Source organism: Strongylocentrotus purpuratus, unplaced genomic scaffold (genome assembly GCF_000002235.5).
Source record: "Strongylocentrotus purpuratus isolate Spur 01 unplaced genomic scaffold, Spur_5.0 spur5_scaffold_11, whole genome shotgun sequence".
Classification (NCBI taxonomy): Eukaryota; Metazoa; Echinodermata; class Echinoidea; order Camarodonta; family Strongylocentrotidae; genus Strongylocentrotus; species Strongylocentrotus purpuratus.
This window is the reverse complement of record NW_022145596.1, coordinates 18,488,293-18,509,517: the sequence shown is the minus strand read 5'-3', so window position 1 is coordinate 18,509,517 and position 21,225 is coordinate 18,488,293. Positions and strand designations below refer to the sequence as shown.

At 37.3% G+C, this 21,225-nt stretch overlaps 1 protein-coding gene across 5 annotated transcripts in view; it reads right to left on the bottom strand.

The window, feature by feature from the left end:
- Window positions 1-21,225, bottom strand: part of LOC591791 (trichohyalin) — an 82,755-nt gene that overhangs the window by 22,698 nt on the left and 38,832 nt on the right. For 3 of the 5 annotated variants that reach the window (XM_011670136.2, XM_011670137.2, XM_030980854.1), the window contains exons 7-18: window positions 19,283-19,786; window positions 18,401-18,543; window positions 13,484-13,652; window positions 11,699-11,902; window positions 8,433-8,774; window positions 7,615-7,744; window positions 6,907-7,065; window positions 5,740-6,199; window positions 5,215-5,278; window positions 3,840-4,160; window positions 1,620-1,757; window positions 923-1,080 (exon numbers count right to left, since the gene is read on the bottom strand). In XM_011670136.2, coding sequence (XP_011668438.2) covers window positions 923-1,080; window positions 1,620-1,757; window positions 3,840-4,160; window positions 5,215-5,278; window positions 5,740-6,199; window positions 6,907-7,065; window positions 7,615-7,744; window positions 8,433-8,774; window positions 11,699-11,902; window positions 13,484-13,652; window positions 18,401-18,543; window positions 19,283-19,786 — 2,792 coding nt within the window. The remainder of the gene's footprint in view (window positions 1-922; window positions 1,081-1,619; window positions 1,758-3,839; window positions 4,161-5,214; window positions 5,279-5,739; window positions 6,200-6,906; window positions 7,066-7,614; window positions 7,745-8,432; window positions 8,775-11,698; window positions 11,903-13,483; window positions 13,653-18,400; window positions 18,544-19,282; window positions 19,787-21,225) is intronic. The other 2 variants (XM_011670140.2, XM_011670138.2) reach the window with 2 other exon arrangements.

Sequence of the window (21,225 nt, the reverse complement as noted above, 5' to 3'; positions counted from 1 at the left end):
CCACAACCACCATCATCATCATCACTGTCAACATCCGTCTTCATCGTCACCATCACCACCATCAATAATCATCATCATCTTCATCATCATCATCATCACTATCACCACCACAATCACCACCACCACCACCACCACAATCACCGCCATAATCATCCTCACCACAATCACCATCATCATCATCACTGTCAACATCCGTCTTCATCGTCACCATCACCACCATCAATAATCATCATCATCTTCATCATCATCATCATCACTATCACCACCACAATCACCACCACCACCACCACCACAATCACCGCCATAATCATCCTCACCACAATCACCATCATCATCATCACTGTCAACATCCGTCTTCATCGTCACCATCACCACCATCAATAATCATCATCATCTTCATCATCATCATCATCACTATCACCACCACAATCACCACCACCACCACCACCACAATCACCGCCATAATCATCCTCACCACAATCACCATCATCATCATCACTGTCAACATCCGTCTTCATCGTCACCATCACCACCATCAATAATCATCATCATCTTCATCATCATCATCATCACTATCACCACCACAATCACCACCACCACAATCACCGCCATCAGGCCTAAAAAAAAAGAAGATGTTGTATTGCCCTTTGCGACCGACCCAAACATTTTGAAATCGACGGTCGGCTTAAAAAAAAAAAAAAATTGTTACCGTTTTGTGAGTAAATAAATGTATTAAAGCATTTAAAACAGTGGTATATCAGCCCAAAGAGGGAGTTTATAAAAAAAAATGATTTCTGACTGACCGACCCATGTTTTGGCACTTAAATGGCAATACAACGTTTTTCTTTAAAGGCCTCATCACTATCATCATCACCACCATCATTCCCACAATGCCACCTCTAAAGGGGAAATGTAATCCCACCTGAATGGTTCCGGGCCTTTGCTCTTGCTAGCAGCAGAGGGTCTGGGTGCCTGGACCCTCCTGAATCCAGTGGACTTTATCGAGAAACCGCTCCTGGGCGGGGCAGATTCTTCCGTCTTCTGTACCTCCGCTGTGATGGAGAACTCTTTGATGGGGGACTGAGAATAAAAATGAAGATTACCAAATTATAGATAAATGGTTGTTGACGATACATGGGCCTGTTAAAAGCATAAACAACAACATTTTGGCGAAAATCATCCAATGACGATGGAAACGCCAACAACAACATGAAAAGGGTCAAAATATCATTACATTCTTAACAGCACTAGTCCGATGGTGATGAATTCAGAGAACTGGAATTAGAGGTTGCATTGTAAATGTGGACAAATACTGCAATAATGTGTCATTTTGTGAGAACACGGTTGATGTACATGAATTTCCACTGATCCACTAAGGGAGGTAAAGGAAGAGAGGGGGTGGAAGAGAAATAGAGAGAGAGAGAGAGAGAGAGAGAGAGAGAGAGAGTAAGGGTCAAGTACACATTTTATCAGAAGAGGGAGATTAACAAGATGGGTGGACAAAAACTAGGATAAGGTATTTTGAAAACTAGATGCACTGACCTGCAGCACTCTGTTTCAATATACATAATTGAAACAGAGTGCACATTCCTAAATTTTTTCTCTCTACTCCATCCTACCTTATTCCTCTCATCCTCCTCGATCTGTCGGTGGACCTCTTCTCTCTCGTCTTCTTCCTTCTCCTCCTGCTCAAGCTTGCTCATGATCGCCTCTTCCAATCTCTCATCTTGCGAGGAGACATCATCATCCCTCGTACCCTGAAAGTACAGCGAATGTCAAAGGTCAATTATACACCTGTAAGTAATTGTTTGCTGTAACCCTACAAATATCTCTCTATTCATTTAAACAAACTGTCTGGCCAGATAAATCTGTTTTTACCTTTCCAATCGAAATTTCACATTTTATTTTCAAATTTTCCAACATAAAGATAATTTTTTTTTTGTATTTATTGCAAAGATCAGATCCAGTGATTATTATGCTAAACACCAACAGTTTAATATACACCAACAGTTTAATGATTAATTAATAATTAATTAGAAACATCTGTATACAGCGCCCTATAAATGTAATTATTATTATTATTATTATTATTATATTTGAAGAAATATATACAAGTCTTAGAGTAAACTTTTAGGAATAAATACAAATATTTAAATAATATTAGTTGATTATGAACTTTGCATCATGTTGCTTAAATTGACATCAACGGAGTCTGTGATACAAACAGCAAGCATTATCGGATAAGATTGGATTAGATTAGATTACAGTTAGTATTATAGAAAATGTCGCAATGACATCTAAAATATTATTTTCTCCAGACTTTACCAAGCACAGGGTTTCCAGAAATTTGGGCAACAAAATTCAGAACAAAAGCTGAACAGAGCAATCATATTTTTAACAGAGAAATAAATGTAACATAACATGCAGAGTACTGATGAAATCCATTTCTCTTCATTTGACACAAGTTCGAATATTGCACCTTCCTGAAAAAACTTGGGAGTTGTTTTCTCTCTAAATTTTAATATAATCAGTTAACTACAATCTGTACATTGAAGTAGAATGGAGGCTATCAAATATCTTGGAAGCGTTTGTGCACAAGATTGAGTAAGAATCTGAATTTTTGCAAAAGGTATGAGAGAGGCAAACACAAGATACAAAAGCCATTTAAAAGATTTAAAAATTAAAGCCAATATTTTTTAAATGACAACTTTCAAGACAACAAGGTATTTGTACAAATGTATTAGCAAATCACAATTAATGGTGATTTTTAGAAAGGAAAAATGCAGCACTTGAAACAAAAGATTTATAAGGCACAGATAAAGTGAAAATGATTTTTATTCATGAAAAAATACTATATACGAGACAAAGTAAACATTTCAGCCTTTAAATTAAAAGCGTTATGGGATCTTCAAAAAGAAAACCTTGTGTGACATTTTCTACCTTTATTTTCCTATTTCTTTATCAATTTCAATTTATGATCAAAGCAGTTTTTGCAAAACATACACGATCATTCCCTCTTCCCAATAGAAAGCAAAAATTATAGTCAAACAAGAAGTTGATCATGAAGTTCTTTAGGCACAACTGGAACAAAGACATGTAAAGTATTTTATAGAACAGATTCAGAATAGAGTTACACAAATGATAAGTGAACAGCACACATATCGTCCTTGTTTTCACGAAGTGACGGTAGTGAGGAAAATCGTAACGCAAAGTGAATGCAATTTTTGCTCACTACCGTCACTTCGTGAAAACAGCAACGATATGTAGACATCAAAACATCAACAGAAAGACGATGTTGACATAGAAGTCCAAGAAAACAAGGACCAATTAGAGGCTGTAGAACAGGAGAATGACACTGCACACAACACTGCAGACATGCATTTTGCCAAACGGGAACAGGGCAGGGATGCTCTTTGCGGCAGGAATGGAAAGCCGATGGGCTACACTACCACACTTGCAAGCAACAGGAAACAAACAACGATTTGGAATGATCATGAATCATCAGAGCTGGGGGTGTTTCACAAAGATCCTAAAGTGAACTCATCTCCAAGTTGGACTTAACAATTATGGAAAGCCATTATCATCTATGAAAATATTTTGTAAAATTTATTTTAAAAGGCATAAAATGTTAATTCAATTCATTTACATTTTCTATTATCAAGGAGTTTTCATGTTCTTGAAGTGGAATTTATAAAAAGTCTAAAATACTTGAATTTTCGCTTTTTAATATATTTTATTTTAAGGCTACAAATGGCTCTCCATAATATTTAATTCTAACTTAGAGTTAAGTTCGACTTAGGATCTTTGTGAAACACCCCCCTGGCACTCTCAATACTTACCTCTGAGGCAAAGAAAGAATCTTCCGTGCCAAAGGTATCATTAAGCTCATCTCTAGTCCTTAAAACTTTCTCATAGGCCTTCTCCAACCCCTCCGCACCATCGTCCTCCCCCTCCCCATCATCATCGCCACCACCATAATCGCCATGGCGATGCACTGAGGCATCAGGGAAAGGGCTGCTGGTACTGGGTGCAGACCCATCAGAGGGGATGGTGTCTGAGAGGGGCAGGGATGGGACAGGGGAGGCTGGAGGAGATGGGTGGGGTCGGTGGTGGGGTGGAGATTGGGAAGGGGAAAACCCATCTAAGGTATCCACAGCAGGCTGTAGGAAGGGTAGGGGTTTAATAGGGAAAGAGAAATTGCAATATACTGTATGCAGAAGTGTTTACAAACTAAAAGGTGGAATACTTCATAACATGCAACATGCTAGACATAGCTTAGATATTCTCATGCAAATTCAGAAGAGCACCAACCTAATATCAAACTGCACATTCAATGTACTAAATAACCCTTAGCAGTGCAGCAGCTTAGGGTAACAAAATTTTGATCATCATTTACAAAGTGGACAAAAGCTCAATCGTTACATCTCTTTAGAAAGAAAAAAAAAGTAATAAAGAAACTGAAAAGAATATCTTGGCTAAGAAATAATATCCTATTTGATTGGCGTCCGATACTACACAACTTTAAATAATTATGGTAAATACTTGTAAAAAGTTACATTGAAGAAAGCTTTCAAGCACATACACATACTTGAGCTCAAGGGTGGAATGTAAGAAAAAAGACTTTATATGTAGCCAAAGAGGTGCAAACTATAATTTTACTAATAGTATAGTGAAAATAAAGATTTAAAATGTGCATATTTTGAGATAAAGAAAATTTAGCAGTAAAATGTTGACAATTCTTTGTCACAATATTTGTAGAGCGAAGGATGTTCTATTAGAATTGTATGGAAAATATTGATGGACAATACTGATGGTGGAAGCCATTGGTTTAAACAAACAAAAAAATCCACACAAAAAAATCAGCAAGTATATATGTAATTTATCATGTAAATTGGACGAATGGAACATGTGTACACTACACTCTGTAATCAAATGACACTTGAGATGTTCAGCCTTAGCATTTGACTTATGAGGAGTCATCAAGCAGAAGAAACTGGACAGATTTGTTGTCCATTTTGGTTGGAATATGACATGTAATCATGCAAGATATATGTAGCAAAGGTAAATAAATGTAGCTGTCATGCAAATTGAAGAAAACAAACCAACATGCATATGCAAATGAGGTTTTCTTATTTCATGCACCAATCGCTGCAAATCAATGGAAAAAGGCCAACTACTTCTTTTTTTAATAGATAGCAATCCAGTGTCTCTCACCTTATCCTGGGAGTTCCCGTTCATATACATCCTTTCCCTCTCGTGGCGTGGGGTCTCTTCGGAACTAGTGGATAAATACAATGGTAAAGTTTTTCAAAAATGTTTCAAAGTGTACTGGAATTTAAAACAATGCTGATATTTTAAGACAAATAAAATGTCACAGCTAATCGAATCGCAAAGACTGGCCATAATGCATAACATTCATTTTATCTGTGATCAGTTAACAAAAATAGTGATATTACTTAAAAGTAATATACATCTAATATAATAATATCATAATGCTGAAACATTAATTTGATCCCCCCCCCCCCCCAAAAAAAAAAGCTTTGATATGGCAACATTGTAGATTTAAAACTTTCTTTTCCGGAAATAGTCCGTCAGCAAAATAGATGTACCAACATTTACTGCAATTAAAATGTATCATGAATATTGTATTGATTGATGGTCATATTTACTACCTTCTTCAACAAAGGGATGTACCATGATATTGATACGTAATGTGGAATAAAAAGAAAATCTAGCTACCTGGTTTCCTCTTCGTGATCATCAAGAAGTTGTCTGGCTTTTGAAAGAGCGTTCCTTGAGGATGAGGCAGGGGCCCTCTCCTCCTCCTCCTCCTCTTCTCGCCTTCTTCTTGCTTCTTCCCTTTGTCGCTCCATCTCCTCTTCTTCCTGCATCCTCTGCTCTTCCCTCCATCTCTCTTCTTCTTCTTTCCTCCTCTCCTCTTCCCTTCTTCGCTCCTCTTCCCTTTGCCTCTCATCTTCTCTTCGCCGCTCTTCTTCTTCCCTTCGTCTCTCCTCTACTCTTCGTCGCTCTTCCTCCCTCCTCTCTCCCTCAATTCTTCTCTGCTCTTCCCTTCTTTGCTCCTCCTCCCTCTCGTCCTCTTCCCTTCTCCTTCTCTCTTCTTCCAATCTTCTCTCTGAAGAGTCTTGGTAGGATGATGATGCTGATGATGAGGAGGATACTGATCTGAGTTGATTGGAATCTGAAAAAGGAGAAATGTAGGTTAAAGTTTAGAAAAAAATGAATAACAATTTTTAATTAAATACCATAGTCATCATTAGTACCATTACCATCATCTTCCAATACTTTCTGTTATTAAAATATTACTGGTAAGTATATACATGTAAATATAACTATCATCATCACAAACAGTAGCATTCATCGTGACATCGTACCTAATATCAATTACATCATAGTTATCACTATTGCTATAATCATCGTCACCATCGGAAGCATCATCATCATTCTCACCATCTATTTCATCATCCTCATCACCACCACCACCCCTACCACCACATCTCATTACAGGGATAACATTCACAAAGGCTAAAGAAAATAGACATCATTGGCCAGGGGGTCCAAAAACATCAGCCAAAATAATTCAGCTTGCAACAAATTTAGCATCACAATAAATGCTGACCTTGTGTATAAAATTACAGTCGGGCTAAATGATTGGAAAATTGGATTCATTCCTTGGAAAACAAAACTAAATGGGGAAAATATCATGCCTGTCATTACCACCATAAACATTATCTCTCACTACATGTCAGGAGCGTCACAACGTGGCAGACATGTGCGCTATATAAGAAGCCATTATAATTACTATTATCATACACATCGTCAAGACCCAAATTCCAGCCTTCAGCACCAGCACAATCACACCACTCATCATGATCATCCCTTCCTTACCATCGTCATATCTCCTGACTTTGAGAATGAGGTGGCCGGACAGCACGGCCTGGCTGATGCTGTACTGTATGTCATCCTGATCAAACGTTTTCGTTCTTTCATTGTTAATAACAGTGATCTCATCGCCAATCTTCAGCGCACTCGAACCAGCTGTGCTCCCTGAACACAAATGAAAGAAGAGAAAAGAGTTGTAATGTTTGTGCCTTAAACATGGTGCAAACACAAGTGGGCTTTAGAGATTAGATCATCCCAACTTGCAGTTCTCAAATACACAGCAGATAAAAATGCCCACAAATTGCAAAAATGAAAACAGATTTAGAGAAAGAGAAAAGAGAGCCAAATGTACAGAGATCATTGAAAGGGAAAGGAAAGAAAACTGAATGATAGAAATGGGGGAGGAGAAGGAATAGAAAGGAATAGAAAGAAATAGAGGAAAGGAGAAAGGAGTAGGGAGAGGTAGTGGAAAAGAGCAAGAAATTAAAAGAAAAGTAGTAAATATAATAAAATCTGTTTAAATGTTATAATATCTAATCAATTATCCACCATACCAAACTCAAAAAGGTGATTCAATGGCTTTAGGAGCTGAAAAAAAATGTAATTAAGGACTACCGTTTATAATCAGGGACTGCAGTCAAAGTCCTTTACCACCAATATCCCCCACAGAAAATACAACAGATGGGACTGCAAGCGTGAGCTCTATGTTTTTACCTGGATCGATGCCCTTGACGACGATGGGTTTCTTCTTGTCGATGCCACCTGTCACTGTGAATCCAAACCCACCCTGGGCCCTTGGTCTTCTCTGCATGGTGATGTCGTGCTCTACGTAGCTTCTAGTCTCCTGTATTGGATAGGATTTTAAATAAACATACAGTCAAACCTGCTTTAGTGATCACTTGTCTACTAAGACCACATCTTTTGATTCCCTTGAAATTGGCTTCTCATTGAAACATGTACTAAAGGAACCTGTCTAAAAAGACCACCTGTCTACAAAGATCACTTTTTGTGTTTCCCTTGGGCGGTCGCTACATGTATATACAGATTTGACTTTATTATATATTTTTCAGATCTGAATCATACAATGGCACAGTTCCCAGGTTGCAAGATAGTGGTGCGTGTACAGATATCTTCATCGAACCATGACTGTTGGTAGACAAGATATTCATTGTCTTTTGTTCTGTTCAGTTGCATTTCTTTTTCATTACTTATTAATCATGATTATGTACAACCGAAGTTAGAATACATAACCTTTACCAGAGAGGTTGATGGTTTCACGCAATCATAAAATGTAAGAGTATTTGAGAGCAATGATGGAAACCATAGAAAAATCACAACTTGTTAAACATAACATGGGGTAAAATGAAGGCATTATACATCAACAATAAAATTTGTAAAGGAATGAAGTGTCTCATGTGACAAAGTAAACCAATATTGAGAGAAATTTTCGAACAAATATAATTAATGTGAGGATCCCATGATAAATGTTCGTCCAACACAACTCCTAAATATATTTGATCCGCCTTACTAACCTGTTGTGACTGGGCTGGTTCGGCTGGCCGAGCAGATGATGCAGTCGACGACGCCTCTTCTTCTTCCTCCTTCTTCTTGAACGCATCTCCGCTGTTGAAAGCCGCGATCCTCCCCATGATGCCCATGCTCATCCGCTTGGGTTTGGGTTTCCTCGCGTGCTCCTGGCTCTTCTTGTAAGCCTCCGCCCGTTCCTTCTCCCGCTCCCTGTCCCGGAGCATCTTCTCGTGGAAGGAGCTGCTGGGGTAGGATTCCTCCGAGGGGGTGGTTGCCGTGGGAGACGGGGATGTTGTATGGGTGTGGTGGTGGTCTCCGCCATCGGCGTAATCAACTCCATCTCTCAACTGTAAGAGAGGAAACGGTTGCGTTAAAATTTTTAAAAAATGAAATTGATTTCCACTATTCCATGGTTTTACATACTTTTTCAAAAATTCATAGTTTTCTTATTAGTTATGCGATTTTTCTCAAACTTGTTTTGATTGTTTTGTCTGATTTTTCTGCTTCTAGTGTAATTAAGTTATTTTTTGGAGTGGACTTGCCCTTTAACATGTAATGCATTCATGTCCTTCAAGGAATGTGTTACTCTCTTGACTCAAGAACAAAATATCCATGGAACATCATGCAAGTGCATGTATTAATAAAATGTCGACCGCACTTTATCATCAATAAATTTCAAATTATTTATGGTACAATACTACCATTATCTGAATTTTTACTATAAAATTGAGAACATCTACATAATCAATTTGACAATTACAAGATTTACAAATTTAATTCTACTTTAAGCTTCTAGTATTTGTTTGATGTGTTGATAGTTTTTATGTTTTGAGAGTAGGCATTTGCACACGTACTGAGTAGCTCAGAGTTGAGAAGTGGTAAATAAAAAATATGAGGAAGGTTTCAGAAAGAATTTCATACAAAAGTGAGCCACAAGCCTGATGAGAAAGAGATGAAAAGATGTTTAATTTACGTTGCTAGTAGAAGGATACCAAGTGCATACAGAGTCTAACACCAATAAAGTAAACATTCACATGAATAGACTTAGAACTCATATTGGGTTAGAGGGTATTATTGTAAGGGTTTAACAGAGAAAGAAAATAATTGTATCAAACTTGTATTTTGCGATCCATTAGCTTTTTCAATAAGTACGAGGAGAAAATTTAAATCAAATTAAAACAGACCGTGTTGTGCTACGCTAAGAATATAAACAAGCATCAAGTTTCAATAGAGTATAATACAGAATGTTGCGATTTCATCTTTTATTTTCTACAGATAACTTTTCTACAGAATAACCAGGTAAACTGGTATCGCATTGGACAAAATTGTTCGAAAGAGGTACACCATGCATGCCTTTGATCCAAGGAGGCATTGCAAACATCTTGGAAATGTCCATGAATTAAAAATTTTGAAATAGTCATTTGCTTGTAACATGCTCATTTTCAAATTGCAAAACACAAGGTGCTCCTCTCCTCATTTTCAAAAGTGAAGGAAATTATATTGAGCAGGCATTCCTACAAAATGCTGCTTCCCTCACAAACTGATCACATGGTTTAAAAGCTTTAAAGACAAAATCCCAAGATGTGTTATCACAAAAATACATCCTCATTCGGTGGATAAAGCTTATGTTTTCAGGTACATGTCCTCATTAACAGATGACATAAGAGAGAAGGTTTGGCTCAATTGATATGCTTAAATTTAGCATTAACCCAGCATGGATCATTACAATTTGGCTGAACACCTCAATATTCAAAGTCCAAACTTTCTATATAGCTTACAATATCAAAAGTGCTTTTGCAGCTGTGATTGAACATAATCCTACAAAGGACATCCTGTTATCGTGTAAAACTGAACCAATTGCTCTTAATTCAGATCAATAGGAGCAGGTGTGCCATGTGCAATTAACTTTTAGTAGATCGAGGGATGAGAGATCAGCGCCCCTCGTATTTAATGATGTATTTGTTGCCATGGCGACTCCATTTTTGGTGAAATGAGATGTGTATTTGATTATGATAGCACAAACGTGAGGTGAGATACATCGATGCATTGATCAGTTCGGTTCTTACAGAATTGTGAGGACTTTTCAGCTTTAATGCGGATTGTATCAAATTCAACTGTAGAGAACAATATACATAATGTATCATTTTTTCTTCTTTTCTCTCTCTCTCTCTCTGTCTCTCTCTCTCTCTCCCACCATCTACACAAACATTTACATACATGTACACTGCTTTTTGACTGTAGAAAGGAAATAAAAATGTATTTTTAGTTCTTTGTTTCTTGTTACAGAAGTAAAACATTTCACCTATAAGGCTAAATATATGTTTGTAAAAGAAAGATAATATTTTTAAGTATTTAATAAAGGAAAGGAATTAAGCATATTATTGTATATGCAAGGAATAGATATTACAACCAAACCTCAAGTTTCTTACAGCACAGATGAAAAAGCAATTACTACATGAATGAGTGCCATTTTGCAAATGAATATATTATATGTGCAGTTTAAATACATTATACTGGTTTCAGTTAATAGTGATTATGATGATTGCATTAGGTATAAAAGTTAGAAAGCCCACCGCATTTCAAGACAAAGCACAAAGATGACAGAGGAATGAAAGGTGAATACATGTACCAGACTAATAAGTACAAAATCAGCCAATTTAATTTTTGTAAAGTTTTTAAAAATTTGTAAAGACAAAGAGACAGAGGGAAAAAAAGAGGAAGAGAGAGAGAGAGAGAGAGAGAGAGAGAGAGAGAGAGAAAGCACAAAGCAGCAGACAATATTTGGAAAATATCAAAGGAAAAGTCGTTGAAAATGAAGATCAACTGGTTCTTTGCAGCAGAGCCAGATGAATGAATTATCTGAGAGAAGAAATCATAGACTAGTTTGACTTGAATCACGTTCTGTCATGCAGTATTTCTGAGCAAACCAACACATCACAACGAAGAGTGAATGATTAAATGTTGAGATACGAACAGCACACCCGATTCAAATCAAGCTAATCAATTATATAGTATGATACGTGAAGACGCAGACCTGAGAGAAAAAGAGAAACAAGAGAGAGAGAGAGATATATGAAGAGGGAACTATATATTTGAAGAGAGAAAGAGAGAGACAGCAAGAGAGATAGATACACTGTAGATAGGGGTGAGCAAAGTGGAGGAAATGAGAAAGAAAGGACACTGCAAACCCTGTTTTACAAGACTGAAAGCGAAAAAACAGAAAAGCATGTGCAGGAGAGGCAAAGTTAGTTTGGTAACAAAATGTACTAACAGACTGGCTGCGTCGGTACGGCTGGAAGGCTCCCGCGCTGGGCCGATACTTGGGCTTGGGGGCAACAGAAGGGGGAGGCTTTGAGCTGGTGGGTGCAGTACTGGAAGCTGTGATGGGGAAGGGTTTATGGGGCGCCGTGGTGGCGGGGGACACTCTCCTACCCCTCATTGGGAGGGTGCTGGCCCGTTGGTCCTGTTGGTAGGGCTACAAAAGCACAAGAGGAGGGGTGGGTTGGGGGGGGGGGGGGTAACCAAAACAAAGCATGCATAAACATGACATGTATAGGAAACTCTTCAAAATAAATAGGAGGTGAAGCAAAATACCTGTCAAAATATTAATCCCTTCAAGTTATTTGTAATATCAAAATATTTTTTACTGTCTTCAGTGTATTTTTTAAAAATTACTTCCATAAAACATTATACTCTGACAAGTTGTATCAAATCTTTCTCTATTTTGTTATTAAACATGTAATACATGAATGAAGGAAAAGTATGATAAAAACAATGCAACAAGAATTGTATCAATAACATGAACTACTGTAAATAAACAAAAGTAATGAATCCTTCAAATCTAACCCATGTGTAAACTGCAATGGCTTGTGTTAAACAGGATGACTATACAGTGTGTAAAGTATAAAGCAAAGTCTAAATAATACATGTACAGTATACCAAAGGTACTGTTAATGAAGAAAAGAAAAAAAGTATATATAGATTTATTGAATCCTCCAAAAAAAAAATTGGAATGTATCAGTACCTTTGATATTCATACAAATGTATTAAGAACATAAATATATTGGTGTGATTACAAACAAGCTAAAATACCAAAGCATGATTGATCCGGTTAGTAGGACTGTTAATCAAGACATTTCGTCCAGATCTGAACTCTCTCAAATCTCAATACTACATGTACATGTATTGTGGGAGGAATTAAGGCGGAGGGGGTAGACCTTTGCTCATGCACGGCCTTCTCTGTGGAATGCTCTCCCTCCAGATTCATTGAAGTGTTTAGAAAAATAATCTTAAAACGTTTCTGTTTAATTTAGCATATAATTAATTGTTTCATCTTTGAATGTTCTATCTTTAATATTGGTGTTCCTTTGATTATAAGTCAGATCCTTTTATGTGGTCTCTTTTTGTCTTTCCGACGCGCGCATTGAGTATTTGTTTCCACATGTATTCAGAGCCTTACAAATCTCACATGTTTTTTTCATTATTGCTGGTAAGATAACATTTCACTGAAACTATATCATTCCCAGGTAAACAAGGAGGATATAATTCCTTCAGTCCTATTCAATGCAGTATTATCAACTACATGTAGGAACTTCATAATATGTCATCAGAAAATGTTGTGAACCTTGTTTCTAAAATAAGGGAGTATACTAGACAATGCAATCACTGATACTCAAGAAATAATTTTAGTGATGCCAATTTCAACAATGGACTGAAATGCTACACGGCTTACTGGCTATTTCTCAGCTTGAAAATGGACTTGGCTATTGTTTCAAATGATTTTCCTTAGACCTTGGTGATAATAATTTTTACAGGGTATTGCTTTCCATATTCTACAGTTCTTTTGACAGATCTCCCAGGAGTCACTCTCTGCTTCTTCTTCTATTTTAAATTCAATTCAATTCAGTCCAGTTAAATTCATTATCACTCATAAAAAGTAAGATAAATATTATAAGATGATGACAAATATTAATCATAGAAACCAACATAAAGTTATGTAGCTTCAATGAATCAGTGGATAATCCAAAGATTATATATCTTGGTTATTGATCCTTACCTCCTGGACTGGCTCCAGTTGAGAGTGCTGCTCCTGTCGAGTCTCCTCCTCCTCTTCTTCCTCTGAATCCGAATCCACCAGATCTACCGACGTGAGGATGGCGTTGATCTCATCCTTCTCCAGCTCCTTCTTCAACGACTTCTTGACGAGAAGATTCTCTCTCCGTTTTCTGTTGAGAACGAAGGAAAGAAGGTGGTTAAAAAAAATGGAGAACAAAGGAGAGGATAAAGAAGAAGGAAGAAGAAAGAAGAAAGAAGAAAAAGAATAATAGCAAGAGAATGGAAAAACAGGGTAAAGGAGGATCTCGTAGAAGAATACAGAGGTAGCAACAGAATACGTAACAAACGTTTTTCTGCAATGACTTCTTAACAAGAAGATTCTCTCTCCGTTTTCTGTTGAGAACGAAGGAAAGAAGGTGGATTTTCAGTTTTAAAATCAATAATAATAATTGTGGGTTCTTGTATAGCGCTCATGTCTGTCAAACTTGACACTCTTGGCGCTCCCGATTATTACCCTGGCTTTAGCATGGCTGCCATATTATGGCTCTCTAGCATTTCAAGGAATTAAATCCTACGAAGGTAAATAGTTGGAGAACAATGGAGAGAATAAGGACGAAGAAGGGAAAAGAATGATAGCAAGAGAGTGAAAAAAGAGGATAAAGGAGGATCTTGTACAAGAATAGCAACAGCATACGTATCAAACTTTTTCTCCAATGCATGAAATTGAAGATTGATGAGAATGACAAAAATGAAAACTGAATCTTTAATCTAAAATTAAAGTGCACACCGAAAGGAAAACATTCATCACAAAATCTGGAACAATTTAAAGTTATAGGCACTATAAACCAATAAACCCATACTCTTGCTCCTTATCTACAAGGTTCATTTGACATGGAAGACATGGAAGATAATGGAAAAAGGAAAAAAGGTATAGATAAAGTTTACATACAATATACAAAATGAACAATACAGAGAAGCGATTTAAGAATTAGGTTGTACCTAGTGCTAGCTTAGAAAGGATTTGTATTTAACTTTAATTCCTCTTAAGAGCTAGGAAGAAGAAGAAAGGACAACAAAATATTTGACAGGATTGAAACGGATCTATCAAAGCTTGGTATTTTCTTCTATTTTGTTTACACCAACAACTTTCAAGGAGTTTGTTGTAAATCTGTACTGAATGTCACAACTTTTACAAACTTAAAGCAATGCTCCCCCCCCCCCTTCACCCCGCCCCTCACAAGAATGAATTATTGGTTTGTAAGACAACTCTGCTTCCCCTGTTTTCTTGAATGTTTACCCTACCCCTATATTTACATACGGGTAATTACATGTATACAATCACTTTATCAATGTGATTTAGATGTTGTTCTTTTTTGGTTCTTTTTTGTTTCTTTTTGTTTCTTTTTTATACCCCACCCCTACCCAGCGATCGTCCTGTGTGAAAGCTACATGTACATGTATGCCCAGTGTGTACTCCAGGGCTATCAGATGATGCGGATCATTACCTCACTGTAATGGACGCAGCAAGGACTTTCAAATGCATGGTTAGTGGAGGATGAAAGCAAAACCTGTCCAATGACAGGCTGTAACGAATACACAATTATGTATTTCACATCTATTCAGAAGTGACTTTATTTCGCAAACACTGAAGCATCAAATCTGTACACCTCGAATGAGGAGGATATTAAAAACAAGTGTACGTGTACATTCATTGTAGTACAAGTATGGACAATGTTATCTAAGTTGTATATATTTCTAGTAGAAAACATGCAGAACCTGCACTTCAAGAGAAACTGGCTCAATCATTCTTAAAGGATTGATTCAAGGATGTTACAATGAATACCCCTGAAATTTTTTGTAGACTTATACAATTGAACATTATTCAAATCCTTCTATTACTATCTCAACTCAAGAAAAGATATGGGATATGCATAGTTACATGACAATGCAATTCATCTCTATAAATTTCAAACCCTTTACATTTACAATGAGAGCTATACATTTAAATATGCAAGTTGTCATCGACAATGATGCCAGATGAGTAATGTACATGTACATTCTTTCTCTTTGATTCATACTGCGTGACGTACACGTACAGACCTTTGCACCCTCTTGAAGAACTTATTTAACCGAAAAGACAAACTATTGCACCTACTATCAACAGCTCGAGTGTTTACACTAACAGTCCCTTTTGGTCAATATCCCAACTCCCGTTCTCTACCCACTGGCATGTGTCTCGCGGGGGTGGGGGGGGGGGTGTAGAGGGGGGGGGGTGTTGCCAGTCAATACATTCTTTGATGATTTTATTGTTTTATGTCCCACTTAAAAAAAATTATCTCATTACATATGAAGTACAGTAAACAGAACATACTGTACTCACAGGGGGTTCAAATTAAAACATCATCAGAAACAATTTCACAAGGGTGGTAACAAAAGAGGGTATTAACAATTGTTTTTATTCGTGTAAAGACCTCTCCCCGCCCCCAACCAGCCCGGCTATAGGTCTTGAATGTTACACATTTGCAATTTGCTGACAGCCCCTCCCCCTAGTAATACCCCTATATCACATGATGATACTTGTATGCAGGGGGTGGCAATTAATGAGCTTGGGCTACTAATGATCACGCATCAAACAGGTGACTTGCTTTTTAGTTGCTTTATACTACATGTCTGTACTAGTACACCCATCACCAAATTAACCACACATGCTCACCACAACGACAACAAGCATGCTGCTAATTAACCAGAACACATTAGGCTACATCATAAAATGGTTAACATACTGTACACTATGGTGAACCATTTCTCTTCTCTTATTACTACAACTCCAACTTTTATATCAATTACATAAATCCCGTCTTGGAAATTCTTTCATCTACAAATAGACGTAAAATTAGTACAATACAGCATTCATAATCATGTACATGTGTACATATCAGACTGCTTTATTTAAACATGTATTTTTTCCAACTATTTGAGTGTACATGTGGGTTAATTTAAATACCTTTACATATCAACAGACAAAGAGTCTGTCTGTGGTTCTACAAATTACAAAGGAGATGACAAGGTCCGTGGTTCAAGTTCCTGCCGCGGCACTAATTTCCTTTGGCAAAACATTGATCTACATTTGCCACACTCAACCCAGGTGATGTACATGTAACGTAAGTGGGTACCTGGCAGGAATCAATTCCTTGAAATGCTAGAGCGCTGTAATGGCCGCCCTACTAAAGCCAGGGTACTAATCGGGCAGCGCCAGGAGCGTCACAACGATGTGCGTTATACAAGAAGCCATTATAATTACTATTATTATTAACCACATGAAGAAGAAAAACAAGAAATGAGATTCAGGTGAAAAAAGCAATCTTGTAGAGATGAACTTCATGTTTGAGGAGCGGATATAAGCTTGTTGGAATTAAATACTGCCAAGGGTGGGTAATCTATTAGGAATACACTGGCAAGGGTGGGCAATATATCGCCCTAATCTCCCAATTACTCATTCCCCTTGCCAGACTGTCACATGAACTTTGCAACTGACTCCCAAAGTCTAAGATAATACCACTGAGTGTTGGCACAGACACCGCCTGCGGGCATTAAAGGTGTTTAAAGGCAAGGGGGTGTTTCATAAAGATCCTAAGTTGAACTCAACTCAAGTTGGACTTAAAAACTACGGAGAGCCATTTGTAGCCTTAAAATAAAATAAATTCAGAAGTGAAAATTTAAGTATTTTAGGCTTTTTATAATTCCACACCAAGAACATGAAATCTCCAATGATTATAGAAAATAGGAATGATTTGAATCAACATTTTATGCCTTTTAAAATAACTTTTACAAAATATTTTCAAAGATTCTTAAGGCTTTCCATAGTTGTTAAGTCAAACTTAGAGATAAGTTCAACCTAGGATCTTTGTGAAACACTCCCCTGGAGTCGCTGTATTGGGGTGTACTGTAGATATTATTCCTACACGTTATTTCAAATGTTGGAGTTAAAAATCGAAGCTAGAAATTATTTCCCTCGCAAACCTGCTTATGTTTTTAAAGCAATAAATCCAATAGAAATCAATCTAGACTAACGCTTGAAACTCATTTACTATTTACCACCTATTCATGTAACATTTTCTTTTCATTCCTAAACAAATAAGGGACCTGTATTTACTACTTGAACACTGGAAGGTGCTACAAATAAAAACAGACAAAAAGTAACTTTCAGAATGCAGAGCAACCATAAGATACAAATCAATATGCACCTTTTAATATTAAAGTTTACTGATACAACCTACATGTATATTGCATTACTGATTAGTCCAGAGCAGTGTGAGCAAAACATTTCTAATTGAATGAATAGAGTTAAATAATTCTTGCCATAATATATACATGTATATGTCTCAGAGAATCAAAGAAATCTAAAAAAAAATGGATTTGTTGATCTTAAAAATACCAAAATGGTGGGTTAGCAAAAAGTACTGAACAGTGCCAGGTTTCAGTGATTGGAGCTAACACACAGGCAAACTGTGTGTGCCTATCCTAGCTTCAAAATTTGCCCTGGGAAGAGGCAATCTATCAGCAAGGCTGCCACTTTGAAAACAAATCATGCAATATCCTTGCTTGATTCCCGGAAGTTTGACAATTACTGAAAAAATACTTGAAGGCCTTATTTCATCTTTTGCTTTTTTTCCTGAAGAAAAATAAATCCTACCTTGTGCTCGTACTGAGCATGAGTCAATTATAAACTGCTAGAATTTGCATATTCATTACTCATTACTTGTACCTCGGTAATCGCTTTTCTTGAAGGCTGTATCTATTGTCTTCGGTTTATTTTGGCAGTTGTTCTGCTTTCCATAATGGGGCCATGCACTTGCAATATATTTCATTAATGGTTTTGTATTTAATGATACTTGTCACGTCACATGAATTTACTCACTTTTCTTCCACGATTTCTCTGAACGTCTTGGGTTTCTTCTTGTCTTTGTTCTGCTCCAAGGTGTCTACTTCTTCCCTGAAGGCTTTGCGCTCCAGGACATTGGACGCCACCTCATTCCGCTTCATCTTCCACGACTTGAAGCTCTGAAAGAAAGCAATGTTTTAAAGTGTTAAGGATAAAATTGAGTTCCAGTCTTGCGATTGCATTGTGGAAGAGACGTTTTGGAATCGATCAGAAAAGGTTGATCATCTAGCATATAAGTATTGGTGTGTATCACTGCAAGGTTCTGGAATCATCAAAAATTCAAAATGATAAGAAATTTGGCCCAGTCTTGTTCAAGTTACAAGCACTGTACACAGAAAGATGTATATGGGACTATGCAATATCTATCCAGTCCAGATAGACATAATAATTTACCAAATATATCAATTAGTAGGCGGTCTCCCTGGCAAAATTTGTATCATCACATATTAGTAATAACATATTCTTTCACATGATTGGTAATAAGAGCTTCCATTTCATTTTTTGAGAGGGGGGGCGTTTCCAAAACTGGTCTATACCTTTAAGTTTGTAGATTGTAGCTTCATTCAGAATTGAAGCGATAAACCCCAACATTTAATTTTTTTAAAAGTAATATCTTCACCTTCCAAGCCTTAGAGCTCTGAAAAATCCAAGTTTGGATTTTTGTTGTCATTACCAAATCAGGAAATGTGTGAAACAAAATCAAAGACTGCGTGTCTTATTAGACTCAGTTAAATAAATATGAAAGGGGGCAATCAAACATTTCCCTCTAAAATAATAATTTCTCTCGGGAGCGTACTGAAGATATTATGGCGCTATGCCCTAAATATACTTATATTAATAATTGAATTGAAAGCTTACCGATCTCCACATGTTGGAATCTTCCTCATCTTCATCATCTAAATCCTCATAGGTTGCACTGTTATGATTAGAGTCCAAGGCATTTTGCCTCATGATCAGTACATCGGTCGCCTCTGGCAAACTGAGGCTACGGGAGTGGGGCTTGGCCGAAGTAGGCGGCCCCGATTTCTTTCCCAGCTTGCGCTCCATCCTGCGTAATCGAACTGCACTGGGCTGCCTCAACACCACCTGACCGGCGTCATCAGAGGACAGTGTCCTTTCTCCGTTGGCGGCAACCGGCTCGTCTCCTGGATTCTCCTGGCTTTTGGTCGGGACCGACTCTGTGTCTAAACCGTGCGATGGTTTCACAGGAGCTTCAGACTCTGCAGCCTTGAGCGCCGTCTTCCACGCTGGCTCCTTGTATTCGATCTTCTCGGGAAGATCGAGGAAGCTGTTTGTATTGTCTTCAAAGACGCTGTCTGTTTCGCTCCCTTTCCGATCCTTGACGTCAGGCTTAGGTTCTTCCTGTAAGGGAGAAACAACAGGATTATTAAAAGGATGTACTCATATATTAGCTTTCTTGCTCCAGTTTCCTTCCTCGATAATCTGTCCATGACAGACAGGATCTTAAAAGCACTTTTTAGCAGGTGAACCTAATGATTAAATAGAAACAAAAGTTTGTCAGTGTAAAAGTCAATAAATTAATCTACATGTAAATGACTTATGAGGTCAAAACACTTTAAGTCTCTAACCTACATGTAGATAAACCATAAATAAAAAGCACTGCTATACACTTTAAGGTAGACTGATATGTACATGTACTACAGTTGAACCTGTCTTCGAAGACCACATTTGTTGTTTCTCTTGAAAATGGTTTCTCATTGAAAGACGCACTAAAGGAACCTGTCTGTAAAGACTTCTTTTCTTGTCTCCCTTGTGGTCTTTGTAGACAGGTTTCACTGTAGAAGTGTCCACAGCACATACCAGTTAGAAATATTCTCAATACAATTCCATGTTGTGAAAAAGATGAAAATGGAACATAAACTTGTGAAGATTGAGCAGATTTTATTCAAAAAGTCAGCATTGAAGGTGGAATTTACCGTCTCTAGGCACTAAATAAACAACAAAGCCATAACAGGACAAAAATTCATGATAGTTGTAAATGTATATCATGAAGTAATAAAAAAATACATACCAGTACATGTCATGTATACCACAAATCTTGAAAACAAGTAAACAATTTGTAAAAATAATGATCCGGAATGTAGTCAGGAATAAAAACCTGCGCTGAGCAGGTCTCATTCATGTGCAAACCGCAGCAAAGAGAAATGATCTAAACTTGAGGTGCAAAAAACTCTGCAAACTTTATTGCCCATGACTAACAAGAGCCATAAGCCGGTGATCAGAGCAATGAAATCCGACAGCCTGACAGCTTTATAGATTGGGGGATTTGGGTAACTTGACCTTGATGATCTACGATCTCTTTTTCTGTCACAGATATCGACTTTTGGATCAAATTTAGCACCAGGACGTGTGACGTTCCACGGTTGGACTGGGGTTTTGGACTTGAATATAGCACGGATGTAAAAACCTGACCATATTATAAAGTATAAAGCCCCAAAACAATTCTCTCTGTAAATATGCAACGTGTACTTCTGAAGAGAGCAATCTGGGGCAAATTATTCAAAAGGGAAAACTTTGTTAAAAACAAAAAATCTGACCCTCTCCATAAAATGCTTATATTCACTTTAGAATTCAGAGACAATACAATGCTTATGATTCATTATATTATGGATGCAGAATATAAACTTGTATCATCTTTTAATTTGTCTTCCCTTGTTCTTGCCCTCCCTAGTTTCCTCTCTGCTTTGTACCGCCCCTTCCGTCACCCCTCGCTTCTTCCCTTCCCTTCCCTTCATTGTTTTGTCAATCATCATGGGAAATTACTTTAATATTAAAAGCGA